This window comes from Pyrus communis, chromosome 15, assembly GCF_041283825.1.
Source record: "Pyrus communis isolate YQ-2024b chromosome 15, ASM4128382v1, whole genome shotgun sequence".
Taxonomy (NCBI): Eukaryota; Viridiplantae; Streptophyta; class Magnoliopsida; order Rosales; family Rosaceae; genus Pyrus; species Pyrus communis.
Window position 1 is genome coordinate 28,801,286 of NC_142579.1, and position 13,302 is coordinate 28,814,587.

Consider the following 13,302-nt stretch of genomic DNA (forward strand, 5'->3'; position numbering starts at 1 on the left):
TAATTGCTAATTAGCTGGTTCTTATCTGTTTTAGTTAAGTGTAATATTGGCTTATTTGGAGGGAATTAAATGAAAAAAGGTAAGAAATATCTAAAGCACAGAAGGAAATTTCTGAGAAATTTCCCATAGAAAAATAAGGAAAGCATTTGTTCAAAAACCACCAAGTTCATTTCTCTGAAACTTGCATGAAACTGAAACGTTAAAACAGCCTATTCACGTGTTGCCAGTGTTTCGGCTATTCCGCAAAACGTTGTACAAATTGGTCCGAAACACAGATATCTTAACATCTTGACGGTTTCGTTTCGTGTAAGTCTCTCTCGCTCTTCCTCGCCAGTCTGTTCACTGCCCTTGTGTGAGGAAGTCTGGATTATGTGTAGCAAAACATTTGTCCCTCCCATGTCTGAAATCTGGCCATATTTGATCGAATGAGACAAAACAGCGAAATAAAGTGGGGGACAGGTGGAATGGCACCGAATCCAGTAACTTGAGTCACGTCCATTCAGGGCTTCTTTTTCTGAAATTTTGTGTGTTAAAAAGTTAAAAGAATGCAGTTGGCCAGGCTAAGGTTGGTATCACTCAATCAGTCCCATCTCGACTTCTCCTTCAACTCCTGACGTCATAATTTTACTGGGCAAGTAGTTTAGTATCGTACGACCGATAATGTCAATCAGAAACACCTCGTTTATCTCTCAAACAAGATTCAAAAGGTGCGTTAAAATGATTTTCCTTTTGTTTTAACCTTCCGCGTCAATTTAGTAGTTTTTTTCTACGCTTTGTTGCTTCGTTGGTGGTTATCAATTTTTTGATTCTTTGTTGTTTCACTAGTCAGCTATTTGACTTAGAACGACTTGGAATTAATTATAGAAGTTGTTTTTCGTTATGTGTAATGTTATTCATATCATATTTTTTTACCACATTTTCATACCATTTTAGGTAGCATTTGACATGGACAACAACATCATTTGAATTAATCAGATTTTTAAATTTAGTTCATTATTTAATAAACTAATAATTAATAAAAACTAGTTAATTAAATGATGATTGTGATATACAAAGAGTCTTTTTAATTTCTTTCCTTGGGTTTTGCAAATTTTTCAAATGACGTGGCTGTCCATATCAGATACCACCTAAAGTTGTATAGAAATATAGTATAAAAACATGGTATGAATAACATTACTCTTCTGTTATGCGTAGTTTACCTAACCTATTAAAAAATAATTAAGGCATCTGTTTATTATGTCATCAATTTTTCTTGATTAAAAAAAAAAAGAAAAAAAAAAGAAACACGTGAATTTTTTTTAATTTAGTCAAATAAAAAAAAAAGAAATTTTTATTTAGTCAAATAAAAAAGTGAGTACATAGAATACTTACTAGAATTGTCATTGATTCCAGTCCATCATCTACATAGGCCGGGATTCTTCTATCTGCCCTCCCCTCTATATGCGGCGTCTTGACTCATGAGATGAGGTTAATTTTGAGGAGTGGAATTTAATACGCCGGGTTTTACGAGTCTAATGCCGCATACGGGGAGAAAAATGGAAGAATCTTATCTAGCCGGCCGGACATTAGAACTTCCCCTACCGTGGGATATAACACGCAGTGCTTGTACTGCTATCAAAACTTCCCTTGTGATAGAAAGACATCTTCATCCCCGTCTCTATCATTTGGACTAAAAAATCCATCTACACAACTCAGCAGCGTCAACTTCGTAGGTGGTCCGCAAGAAGAAAACTTGAAGTGTACTGGATTGTGTGATGAGAGAGAGAGAGAGAGAGAGAGAGACATTTGTAGTATCCAATGATATAAGTGATTGTTAAATGAAGAAAACAAATAGACGTATAATTGCATACAACCGTTGAGAGAAAATATATTCTTCTCGTTATAACTTTTCTTATTTGTCACCGGTTGTATACACCAGCGGCCAAGGATCACCAGAAATAATGGCCACGCTTGCCCTGTCAATCTCGGCAGCAAAAAGTCAGAGGCTTTACGCTACCACAGTCACTGAACACTTACGATGAATACTTGATCAGTTCACAGATGGACTTTTAATAAAAGCAAAAAGCAGAAGCGCCGCAAAGCACAAGCATAACCATTTGAATAAAGACTGCTTTTATTTCGCAAAGCACAAGCATTACCATGTTGAACGTCTCATGTATTGTTTCCAGGAGTCGCTCCCTGCTTCACGACCACCGCCAGTTGCCTTTTCTCCACCAAAGGCACCGCCAATCTCAGCTCCATTTGTAGGTATATTTACATTCACTATACCACAATCACTACCATGTGGCCTGCATCGTATTCGAATGCAAAACTATTAAACACTGTAATTTGAAATCTTTATTCATTGTATAATCAACGTCACTTTCTAGTGTCATTAGCCATTATAAACACTTACCCAATCCATTTGAAAATGGTACTCGGCTTGCTGGTGAAAATTGAACTACTCAATCCTTGTGGTACTGAATTGTTCAGTTCAACTGCTTCTTCAAGAGTCTGCACATTTTCAAACAAAAGCTGCAACATTTATCAGAGAAGAAGCGCGTAAAAAACAATAATGCAAGAGAAACTTTTCATAAGTTAGACCACCTTAAACTTCATAACATAGAGAACGGGGCCAAACAATTCTTCTTTCACCACAGAAGCATTTGAAGCAATCTCAACAATTGTTGGTTGCACAAAATTGCCATCCGACTCTATAACCGATCCGCCTGTAAGGATCTTTCCACCCTGACAAAATAAATTACGTCATGTAGGACATAAGAATCCATTTTCCTCGGTGGGGAGTGTGTGGGTGTGTGTGGGTGTCCACGCTTCTTCAAGAGCATAGAACATGCCTGAGATTTTATGGTTGAAATCCCTTTCTCAAAGTTCTCCCTTGACACCTTAGTATGTACTGGTCCGACTATAGTTCCCGTCTCTAAAGGATCCCCAAATTTGACTTGCTTGTAAAGTCCAACTAGTTGATCCAACACATTTTGGTATATACTTTCGTGGAGATACTGCAGTCCAGTGAAGCCGTACATGCACACAAAAAAAAAAAAAAAATGTATTAAGTTATTTTCAAGTAAAAATCTCAACTTCTTTAACAACATCAAATCACACAAATGGAATTTCTTAGATAAATAGTTACCAATCTACGGCACGTTGTGCAGCGCTGACCAGCAGTGCCAACAGCTGCAAAGAAGATAGAACGCACAGCCAGCCCAACATCGGCATCATCCATAACAATTAAGGCGTTGTTTCCACTTAATTCAAGTAAGCATTTACCGAACCTCTCAGTGACAATTTGTTGCACTTTCGCACCTACCTATATTTGGGAATGTGGAACATAAGCAATAGTCACCAGGGTGATGGGAGTAAGAATGTTAAAAGACACACGTACGCGAACAGTGTACCTTTGAGCTTCCAGTGAACGAAACCAGGGGTATCCGTGTGTCTTTTGCTATTGCTTCACCAATTTCAGCTCCTCCACAGAAGGCAGTGAATATAGCACCAGGTAAGTCATTTTTCTCAAGAACCTCAGCGATTAGCTTTGTGACAGCAATAGTCACCAACGGAGTTGTTGGTGCACCCTTCCTACAAAACATAAACGTCAAAAGTAGAAATTACATTATAAAGTTGTATCTTTCTAATGAAATAATACAACAAAACTCAACGTTTTGGAAGATAATGTCACATAGTTACATAAGATATCTTGTAGTATAACAATGAAACAGTTGGGATATTTTGAATACACTTCAATATTTATCTTATGCTCTGGCATGATTGATTTGATTAAAACTCCAATTCTGAAATCAGGATGACATGTAAACTTACCAGACAACCAATTACCGTAGACTAACGCAATGCAGGCATTCCATCCTAAAGCACCATAAAAAGAAAAATTACAGTTGGAAATCTTGCAGTATAAAATTCCTAATGTATTTAGTGAATTATGGTGACAAATAGAAAAGCAAGGTCAATGCTGATTCTAAATCCTCAAGTTAGTGGATGCACTTAACGTACTAAAAATCCAGCACCATGCCAAAATAGTTTTACATGATAAAGATAACTGTTTAACTTATGTTGCAGACTTATGAAGACAAAGGAGAACAAGAACGCACCAAGAACAGCACATGGGAAATTGAAAGCGGTGATGACACCAACTATCGCATAATCAAACTCAATTGTGTAAAAGAGCATGGTAGAAGTTGTAACAATATACAAATTGATTAAGGTTCAAGGTAAGAACTAGCAATGCACATCACTGTTAAGTGCAATATACAAATTGATTAAGGTTCAATATACAAAGTGATTAAGGTTCAAGGTAATAACCAACAGTGATGTTATCGCATAATCAAACTCAATTGTGTAAAAAAGCATGGTAGAAGTTGTAACAATATACAAATTAATTAAAAGTTCAAGGTAAGAACTAGCAATGCACCTCAAACATCATATGATCCGGACCTGCAAACAAAAAACAGAAAGAGGGCCTACTATTTTGAGTTGTACGAAAAATAAAAACCACTGGCTTAGAAACCAGAGGATGATAAAATAGAAATTAGCAAGAAATATAAACTTTGAGCTCACGTTCTGAAGGTATGATAGATCCATTCAGTTGTCGACTTGGTCCAACAGCAAAATCACACATATCGATAACCTCCTGCAAAAATTAGTGCTCCGGAATCACTAACAAAGTTTCGACAACGATTATGATAAAAGAAGGGTAAATGATAATTCCATCTTAACTCTAACAGACAACAATAGCGAACAACTCCAAAGCTCATTTGCTACTCAAAAGATGGAAAACATAACAATTTTTTATTAAAGATATCATATTTTTCAGACCTGAACTTCCCCAATTCCTTCAGCAAGTATTTTTCCCATCTCGAGGGACACAAGGTTCCCCAGATGCTGCAATTTCTCTCGCAATGCATCTTCTATCTGCCTAACAATCTCACCTCTCTTCAGCGCCGGAAGCTGCACCGAAACAACAATAAATTTGTCAAAACAAAGACAAGTTTAAACACCAATTATCAAGTGAAAGAAAAATAACAAGAACTAACACTCTTCCATGTCTTTGCAGCACCATTGCAGCTCCACAGGTCCTCCTCATACTCTTCCATCGACACTTCCGTGACTTTCGCAATTTCCTAATATCCAACTGCAAAAACAACATCATCAGAAAGATTCAAATTCTGGGTTTTTGTGACTGAACTCAAATCTTCGTGTTCTTCCAATCAAAATTACATCTTTACGCAAAAGAAACAAATAAAAAGCAACCATCGACGAAAGAATGGCGATTAAGAAAGAAAAACTAATAAGTTTACAATTTAGAAACCTGATTGTTGGAAGGGCTGACAGTGGAGATAAATGGGCCGCTCGCCTTCCACTTGCCATTGATGAATCCTCCTGGATTCTCGGGAGCCAGACCGATCGCTCTCAGAAACTCGTGATCTTTCTTGGCAAAACCCATCTCCGCAAATTCAACATCTCTGTGTCTTATGATTCATTTCATAAAAAACAAAAAAAAACACCAAAATCTGAAAACGAAAAAAACCCAAATAAAATAAAAACTTTTTGATGATCACGATGAATTACCGATGATTTGATTTGGATTATGAGAAATAGGGTTGTGAGAAATGGATATGTTGGATTTTGCGGTAATAATTTAGCAGAAATGTTAAGACGTATAATTGAATCAGAGAGTGGGAGGAGGAACGAAGTAGCTGGTTTGCTGGGTTTGTAATTCGTATAGAAATGGGAGTACTGGAACGTTACGATACGCCACACTTACATAAAATCCCAACAGGATCCTCTCCGGATGGAAAGGGATTCCGGATCCCTTACACCTATACCGCTATACGTGTCATCGTATCTTTGAAATTCGATCTAATGATTAAAAATACAGATTTATTTTAAAAGTTATAATAAATTTTGCCGTTAGATCAAATTTTAAGGGTACGTATTGTTTAACTAGGTGAAAGGGATACGGAGAGAATCTTTTTCCTCTCCAGATCTTTTTGGTGAGGATCCTGAAGATCTGTGAATCGTGTCAGTTTATCATACATCGTATGATCAGTTTTTATCAGGTACTCTTTACGTTTAATTTTAAATAAAAATATTTAAAATGATTTTTAACCACACAATGTATAATAAATAAACTTCACGAATCCCTAAAATTCTTACAAAGAGGATCCTGATTCTATAAAATCATCGTTATCTTACATGGTATGTACACGTGTCAAGCACTAAAGTGACATGGATTGGAGCGATTATCACATGCGAGCATACGCATGAGTTTGCAATGGCACACGACTTCTTGTATTTTTGGTATCATCGAATCCAACGTTGCATGAACTTTTTATTTATTTTATTCATTTTTTTAAAGGACTCGATGGTGTATTTGTCATGATAGTTTATCTTTCAAATGTGGGAAGATTTACAAAAGCGATTTCAACCTCTATTGGTTACCGTTGTGTGATTCAACGTTAAAAATCAAACTCAAAACGTGCTGTATAAAATATAAGCTTGAAATTCACCTCTAATCACTAAGTCACCATATTGCATGGATTGTAATGACTATCACTTGCAAGCATGCACATGAGTTCACAATGGCATGCGACTTCTTGTATTTTGGAATCATCAAATCAAACATGATTTTTTTTTTAAAGGACTAGTTTGTGGTTTTATCATGGCAATCCATCTTTTTGGGTGTTGAAAAAATTTACAAAGGCATTTCAGCCTTCCTCTAACCACCATCGTGTGAATCGTCAACACAAAAAATTGAACGTATGACATGCAATGTGAAATACAGATATAAAATTCGTCTCTCACTACCGAGGCAACTCGTAGTGGTTAGCGTTACATCAATTCGATAATAATTCATTAATCATGGCTCATCTTTTTTCAAGTAATGTCATGCATGAAGAGCAGTGGAGGCGATGGATAAACCAAGAAAAGAAAAGAAAGGAGATCTAATTTCAACTTAAACAAATTATGGACAATAACCAAACCCTTTGGCAATTTGATTTGTGTCTCCTGGTGGGTTTTGGTGCGTAGGGTACTAGAGTTAGATCCCGACATATTAAATGGTCAGATGATTCTTATTCAAATGTTTAACTTAAATGATCTACAGTCTAACAGTATTTATTTTCTCTTGCAAGTGAGAGGTTTTAGGTTCAATTTTCGTCAAAAGCAAATTTAGATCACATTAATGCTCGCCCATTATGAAACTAAATTATTTCCCATTAGATAATATTGCTTGTTAAAAAAAAAAAAATAGACGACCCCAATTGAGCCGGCCCATCCACTGTTGTTTCTAATCTGGCCCGGCCCAGCCCATTGAAAAGTCTTAAAACCTCCATACTACAAGTAGGACAATCTTCCCACCAAACTTTATTGAATTGGGACCAAAACTGGTGATAAAAAATTGCGACTGTTGGTACGCGCGAGTAAGGACACAGTCGTCTTCTTCTGCTCTCCTTCCTCAATCGGCAAGCCTCAGGAGAAAGAAATCACGACGAAGCTTCGTTTCTTCTTCTTCTTCCTTAGCACTCTTTCTGTATCTCTTTCCTCTCTCTCTCTCTCTCTCTCTCTCTCTCCCTCCCTCCCTCTCCGCAGAAAGAGTGCTAAACCCCTCTCTCTCTCTAGCCAAAGGTACCCTCTGAAACCCCTTCTAATTTCGCTTGGATAATATCAAAATTGTCTTTCTATCACATGAATTTCTCGACCCCTTTATTGAATTCGAGATCTTTTTGCCGATTTCCCATTTGATTGGATCAAAACTCTAGAGTTTTTTCGTTTGCCCTGCTCGGGGGTTCTCGATCGACCCCTGTCCGGGTTTGGAATTCCGAAATTTAGGGCTTGATAGGAGGAGGGTTGGGAATAGAAATCATGATCAAACCCAAGTGGTTTTTTGGGGTGGAAAATTCCAAATTTCGTGGGCTTTTCAATGGAATTTGTACTTTGGTATTGGTCTTCTTGTTCTACAGCCAGGATAGCTTTCTTAGAAACCCTTCTCTGGGTAGTTCCCCTTCGGTTCTTCCTCCTCGATGGAGCTCCAAAGTAAATGGATTTGGTGATCCGGGTCGTCAGGTCGAAATTATTCGCCGGAGGATTGCCGAAGTTGATGTTTCTCCGTCCAATTATAGTGTCAGTGTTAATGGGTCGGATGCCAATTTGATACCAGAACCTAATCCCCAATTATGCACCGGGTTGTTCAAACACGAAGGGTATCGGAGCAAATGTGAGTTCTTGATTGCCCATCCAGAGTGTACTTCCGGTGGGTATTTGAATTACATTCATTTCTTTTACTGCAGCTGTGAGAAAGTTAGCATTTTGGGGTATGTAGTGTTGGCAATTTGGCTAGCTGCATTGTTCTATCTTTTGGGTAATACTGCGGCAGATTACTTTTGTTGTTCACTGGAGAAGCTTTCGAGTCTCTTGAAGCTACCGGCTACTGTGGCCGGTGTGTCTCTGCTTCCACTCGGGAATGGCGCTCCTGATGTGTTTGCCAGCATTGCTGCTTTTGTGGGTAAGGATGCCGGGGGAGTGGGCCTTAATAGTGTGTTGGGGGGAGCTGTCTTTGTTACTTGTATTGTTGTTGGGACTATATCTCTATGTGTGGCGGATAAGGGGTTTCAGATTGATAAGAAATGCTTTATCAGAGATATATGTTTTTTCCTCTTTACTGTTACGTCTCTTGCCTTAATGTTGATGGTTGGTGAGGTTACTGTCGGGGGTGCTATAGCGTTTGTCTTGATTTACGTGGTTTATGCATTTGTGGTCGCTGCAAACGAGCTTCTGAAGAAACATGTTCGAAAATTGAGGTTAGATGCTGTAACACCATTGCTACCAGTTAGGGGAAGTATATTTTCTCAGGGAAGCGATGAAGAGGAATCTGTATATGCTTCGCTTCTTGAGACTGAATCAGACAGTGAGGTACCTCAACTCCAAAGTAAGTTGCCACAGTGGATGTGGGCTTCAAATGTGGCAATTTATTCGAATCACGATGTGAAGGCTGGTTCAGACAGTTCAAGGTCATTGTGGGGTTGGAACGAGGATGAAACAGTGAAGGAAAACTCTTCCTCTTTTAGATTTTTATCACTGCTGGAGATTCCGTTGACACTGCCAAGACAGTTGACGATCCCTATAGTCGAGGAGGATAGGTGGTCCAAAGGTTATGCTGTTGCCAGTGCTGTGTTAGCTCCCATTCTTCTGTTATTCTTATGGAACACCCAAGAAGATGTCGGATCTCTGAGCAAGGAAATTGCCTACTTTATAAGCTTTCTCTGCAGTGGTGTCTTTGGCGTTCTTGCATATCGACACACCAGACCGGACCAGCCCCCTCGCAAATTTTTATTTCCGTGGGTTTTAGGAGGGTTTTTTATGAGCATCATCTGGTTCTACATTGTTGCAAACGAGCTCGTTGCCTTGCTGGTGGCATTTGGCGTAATTTTTGGAATTAGTCCATCAATCCTTGGATTGACTGTATTAGCATGGGGAAACTCAATGGGTGATTTAATGTCAAACGTTGCATTGGCAATGAATGGTGGAGATGGTGTACAGATTGCAATGTCAGGATGTTATGCCGGACCTATGTTTAACACACTTGCTGGTTTGGGGATCTCAATGCTGCTTGCATCCTGGTCTCGGAGGCCGGAACCGTACAAAATTCCCAAAGATAACAGCTTGTTTTATACAATGGGATTTCTAATATCAGGGCTTCTATGGTCACTTGTTGTGCTACCTAGGAATGGCATGCGCCCTAACAAGACCTTAGGACTCGGCCTCATAATAATCTATTTGGTATTTCTCTCTCTCAGGCTAGGCACCTCAACGGGAGTGCTGTGGTAGATCTATGACGAAGATACCGTGGATTGGTAACTAAGAATGTTATGTCTTGTACAGTGTTGAGTTGGAATGGCAATGTTGATGCTGTTAGTTGCGTCTGTCATTATTGTTAACTGATACTAGATTATAATCCCAGATAATGTACTACAAATTTATGTTAATATGAAAACGAAATTTAGTTTCCATGAATTCGGTTTGCCAACTTGTATACCTTATGGTTTTCTGAGATTGTTATTTCTCTGAGGCGTTTTACACCTCTATTTGGTGATGGAATGTTGCGATACTTATTTCATTAATTGGTTTTCCATGTTTGTTGTTGAAGAATGCTTGCTTGGCATAATGTTGTAACGTTTCTCCTGCTTACTATGAATTGGTTAACTGAATCAGGCAACTGAGCTAATGTTTAGATTTCCTGACGCATTCCGATGCCTGTGAAGATGGTCCGAAGGTCCGTGGACAGAAATCTTGACCTGTGCTCGGTAGGTTACCATCAAAGATGTTAAATTTTGCACTATTATCATTTATCAATCTCTTGCAATCAAATTTCCCATCCCATTAGTTGTAGTTGAACACATATTTCATTTCAGAAATGTCTCCTTTGTTTAAAATTCCGTGTTTTGGCAACTCACAACGGGAATGACATGCTCACGATTCTGCAGCGGCAGGGCTCCTCCACAAGATTCTATTAAATGGCGAAGTCGGGTAAGAATTCCTCTACATTGTGGAATTGATTTTCACTTTTCATTGCGTATTTATATTGAAACGGATTCTGCATCTACGGTTTAGTACATTGGTGGTGCATCCTTTTGAGAAAAGTAAAAATATATCACCAATTACAAACCAGAGAGTTGCAAAAAATACCTTCTAAAAGCTTTAACAAATGAGTTCCCAGTTAGTAACTTAGTACAGGTTGGGACAACTAAAACATTATCCATCAAACAATCCATGAAAAATGAAAATTGAAGGATTAGCAGCTTCCAAAATGCAGAAAATTGAACTCTGCTGCAGAGTCTATCATGTTTCGACGTGAAATCAAGGAAAGCTTCTCTTTAGAATCTGTAGTAATTTAGCACCTGGTGGATTCACCGTAGATGTAGTCAAGAATCGTAATGACTCCAATGATGAAAGCTTGATCCATGCCTGGTGTCACCACAACATGGTAGAGATCCTTGCTCGCCATCAATTCCTTCTTCACCCCGATCTGTGTTTCAATTTAACCAACGACAAATCCCCACCTTAATCATTTCAGAAGCAATTTACAAAGAAGGAAAGTCTTATAGGTTCGTCTTGAATTCGAATTAATTACCTGTGCCATTGTGTTACCCTTAGAGTCAACAATACTACAATCCTTATCAGGAAAATAGCCCTTGATCTCAAAGTCCCAGTCTTTGTTTTTTGTGGCTTTCGTTGAGATTCTAATTGCTTGAGTCCTTGCCAAACACGAGTTTGGCTCTTTTAAACAGAAAACCATCTGATCCTGTGATCCTTCATAGTCTAAACTATACCCCCTCCATTTCCGATAAATGCTGAGGGCCTCGACCATTGCACCCTGGTACATAAACGAATCAATATGAGTGAGCGGAAACTGATTAAGCATCCCTAACACCTCTTCATGTACATGCTATAATGCAAACTGAAACATGTTTTGTCTTATAGATGCATGCTTGATTGAAATTCTATTTTGAATTTTTTGAATTGGACATATATATGTATACCTTTCGACGAATAAGAAGCAAGGCTTCTCCATCACTGTCCCTCAGAATCATCTCATCCTTTTTCCCCAGAATTCCACATCCATCAACCTTGAAAGAAACCTTCTGACTACAATCCGTAACCACAAAACCACCTCCGTTTATCATGTGTGGCCTCCTCCTTACGACAAGCACAGCCTGAGAAGACGAACAGTACATCTTGCTAATTATAGGCATGATCATATTGTCTTTTGCCCCCATCTCTTTCTTTGCTATCTATATTCAATTATTCTGCTTCGCTCGATGACAAACTTGGAGTTTGATCTCGTTGCTAACAAGGGTCTTTTCTTTTTATACACAAAGCTTAGAGATAGACTAAGAAAAGTAGGAAAGCTTCTTGCCTTAGGGAGGCTTTAGGGTCTAGTGGTTTCTACATTCAAATGTTTTGACTCTGCATATACCATACGCATAAGTTGGAAGCATATCTGAATTCAAATGTGCTTGCTTGGCAGAGATGCAGTTGCTTGTTCGAGATGACGATTGCTGGTCAATGAAACGGGAGAGTTTGCGCTTGGAATCAACAGCTTTCTGCTCAAGGTAAGAGCCTTTTGGTTTAATCTTTAAGAGGTATACCACGTTGCTTAATTTGGCTAAACTTTTTGTTTAATTATTTGAGTTTGGTAGCTCAAAGTCTAGGAGAATATTTAAAAGCGTAAATCTCTTCGAAGGAGGGCGTTCAGGTTCGTTGTTCTCACGTTAACTTGTTTGGCGTCCGATTGGACTACAGTTCAAAGATTCTTTCACATCTTTTTATGACCTTTTGAATTATTGCTATAGATGCTCGTCACCTTTCAAAGGTTTGCAAAGTTTTACAAAATATAATAATTATGTTAAGTTTGCACTTAATTGCCCCTAAAACGGTGTTTTGGATTGTGTTTCATGGACTTTTCTGACCTACGGTTTAGGGGTTGCTTTCCATCCTTCTATCCTTTTTTTTTCTTCTTTCTTTCTTTTAGTTTAGTTTATGAAAGAGACGTTACGTCATTGAAGGATAAAAATCCCAGACAATACAAGAAGACCAAGAAATGTCATTAACGCTTACGTGAAAGTCAGGAACATAAGCGGCATTCTTATCAACGACATGTTGAAACATAAACAGCTTTCTTATAAGCACTAGTCTTATCAAGATCATGTAGAAACATTAGCAGTATTCTTATCAACAACATGTAGAAACATAATCGGCATTCTTATCAACAACATGTAGAACATGCGCTTCCTAATTACAATCACGTCGCACAATTACCAAATGCTTATCTAAGGACAATGGCCTACCATTCAACAAGCCCACATGCCAACACAGATTAGGAAAGCCCATAAAATGTTAATGCAAGTTTGTTCTGTCAAAGAAGATCGTGAGTTCAAATCTCATAATTAAATAAAAGAAAGAGCTAGTTTAACTTTTTTATTCTCCGTCTCTGCTTTGGCATCATCAGATAAAAATTGCACTCCCGCTCGTGGACGATCGACCCATTTCCTCTTAAGAAAGAATACTCAAGTACAGTCTTCCATGTTACGTTACTCGGTCGCTCAAGACACACACAAGAAAATCCTACAAATTTCAGATATAAAATAAAATAAAACATTTTTTTTCTTGGTAAATAAATGTTAAATAAACTATAGGTATGACTTTCGAGCCAAGAGCTTTTGCCTGTGATTCTGTGAGGGCATTTTGCCAAACAGGGTAACTATAAGCGTGCACACGTGTGGTGTGTTGCAC

The 13,302-nt window shown here is 38.3% G+C and overlaps 3 protein-coding genes across 6 annotated transcripts; 1 reads left to right on the forward strand and 2 right to left on the reverse strand.

Moving 5' to 3' along the window:
* Positions 1-1,312: 1,312 nt before the first annotated feature.
* LOC137747329 (aldehyde dehydrogenase family 7 member A1) lies at positions 1,313-5,802 on the reverse strand. Its single transcript, XM_088686695.1, has 15 exons — positions 5,581-5,802; positions 5,321-5,457; positions 5,046-5,132; positions 4,828-4,959; positions 4,570-4,642; positions 4,424-4,446; positions 4,104-4,161; positions 3,825-3,861; positions 3,396-3,576; positions 3,131-3,307; positions 2,835-2,999; positions 2,587-2,727; positions 2,396-2,493; positions 2,139-2,288; positions 1,313-2,004 (listed from the first exon to the last, which is right to left on the reverse strand). The coding sequence occupies exons 2-15, from the start codon at positions 5,453-5,455 to the stop codon at positions 1,959-1,961; spliced, it is 1,503 nt and encodes a 500-aa protein (XP_088542821.1). The 5' UTR covers positions 5,456-5,457; positions 5,581-5,802; the 3' UTR covers positions 1,313-1,958.
* A 1,591-nt stretch (positions 5,803-7,393) lies between these two features.
* On the forward strand, positions 7,394-12,460 carry LOC137744338 (cation/calcium exchanger 4-like). 4 transcript variants are annotated; one of them, XM_088686124.1, is made up of 5 exons: positions 7,394-9,863; positions 10,222-10,313; positions 10,494-10,536; positions 12,038-12,122; positions 12,210-12,460. In XM_088686124.1, the coding sequence occupies exon 1, from the start codon at positions 7,876-7,878 to the stop codon at positions 9,835-9,837; it is 1,962 nt and encodes a 653-aa protein (XP_088542250.1). In that variant the 5' UTR covers positions 7,394-7,875; the 3' UTR covers positions 9,838-9,863; positions 10,222-10,313; positions 10,494-10,536; positions 12,038-12,122; positions 12,210-12,460. The 4 variants fall into 4 exon arrangements, with proteins under 4 accessions (XP_088542250.1, XP_088542251.1, XP_068340278.2 ...); XM_088686125.1 differs by having other exon boundaries at positions 10,422-10,536; positions 12,202-12,330; XM_068484177.2 differs by having other exon boundaries at positions 10,422-10,536; positions 12,210-12,330.
* LOC137744346 (LURP-one-like protein (DUF567)) lies at positions 10,554-12,038 on the reverse strand. The gene is made up of 3 exons (XM_068484182.2): positions 11,550-12,038; positions 11,141-11,383; positions 10,554-11,035 (listed from the first exon to the last, which is right to left on the reverse strand). Exons 1-3 carry the CDS (start codon positions 11,784-11,786, stop codon positions 10,901-10,903), a joined length of 615 nt encoding a protein of 204 aa, XP_068340283.2. The 5' UTR covers positions 11,787-12,038; the 3' UTR covers positions 10,554-10,900.
* Positions 12,461-13,302: the final 842 nt, after the last annotated feature.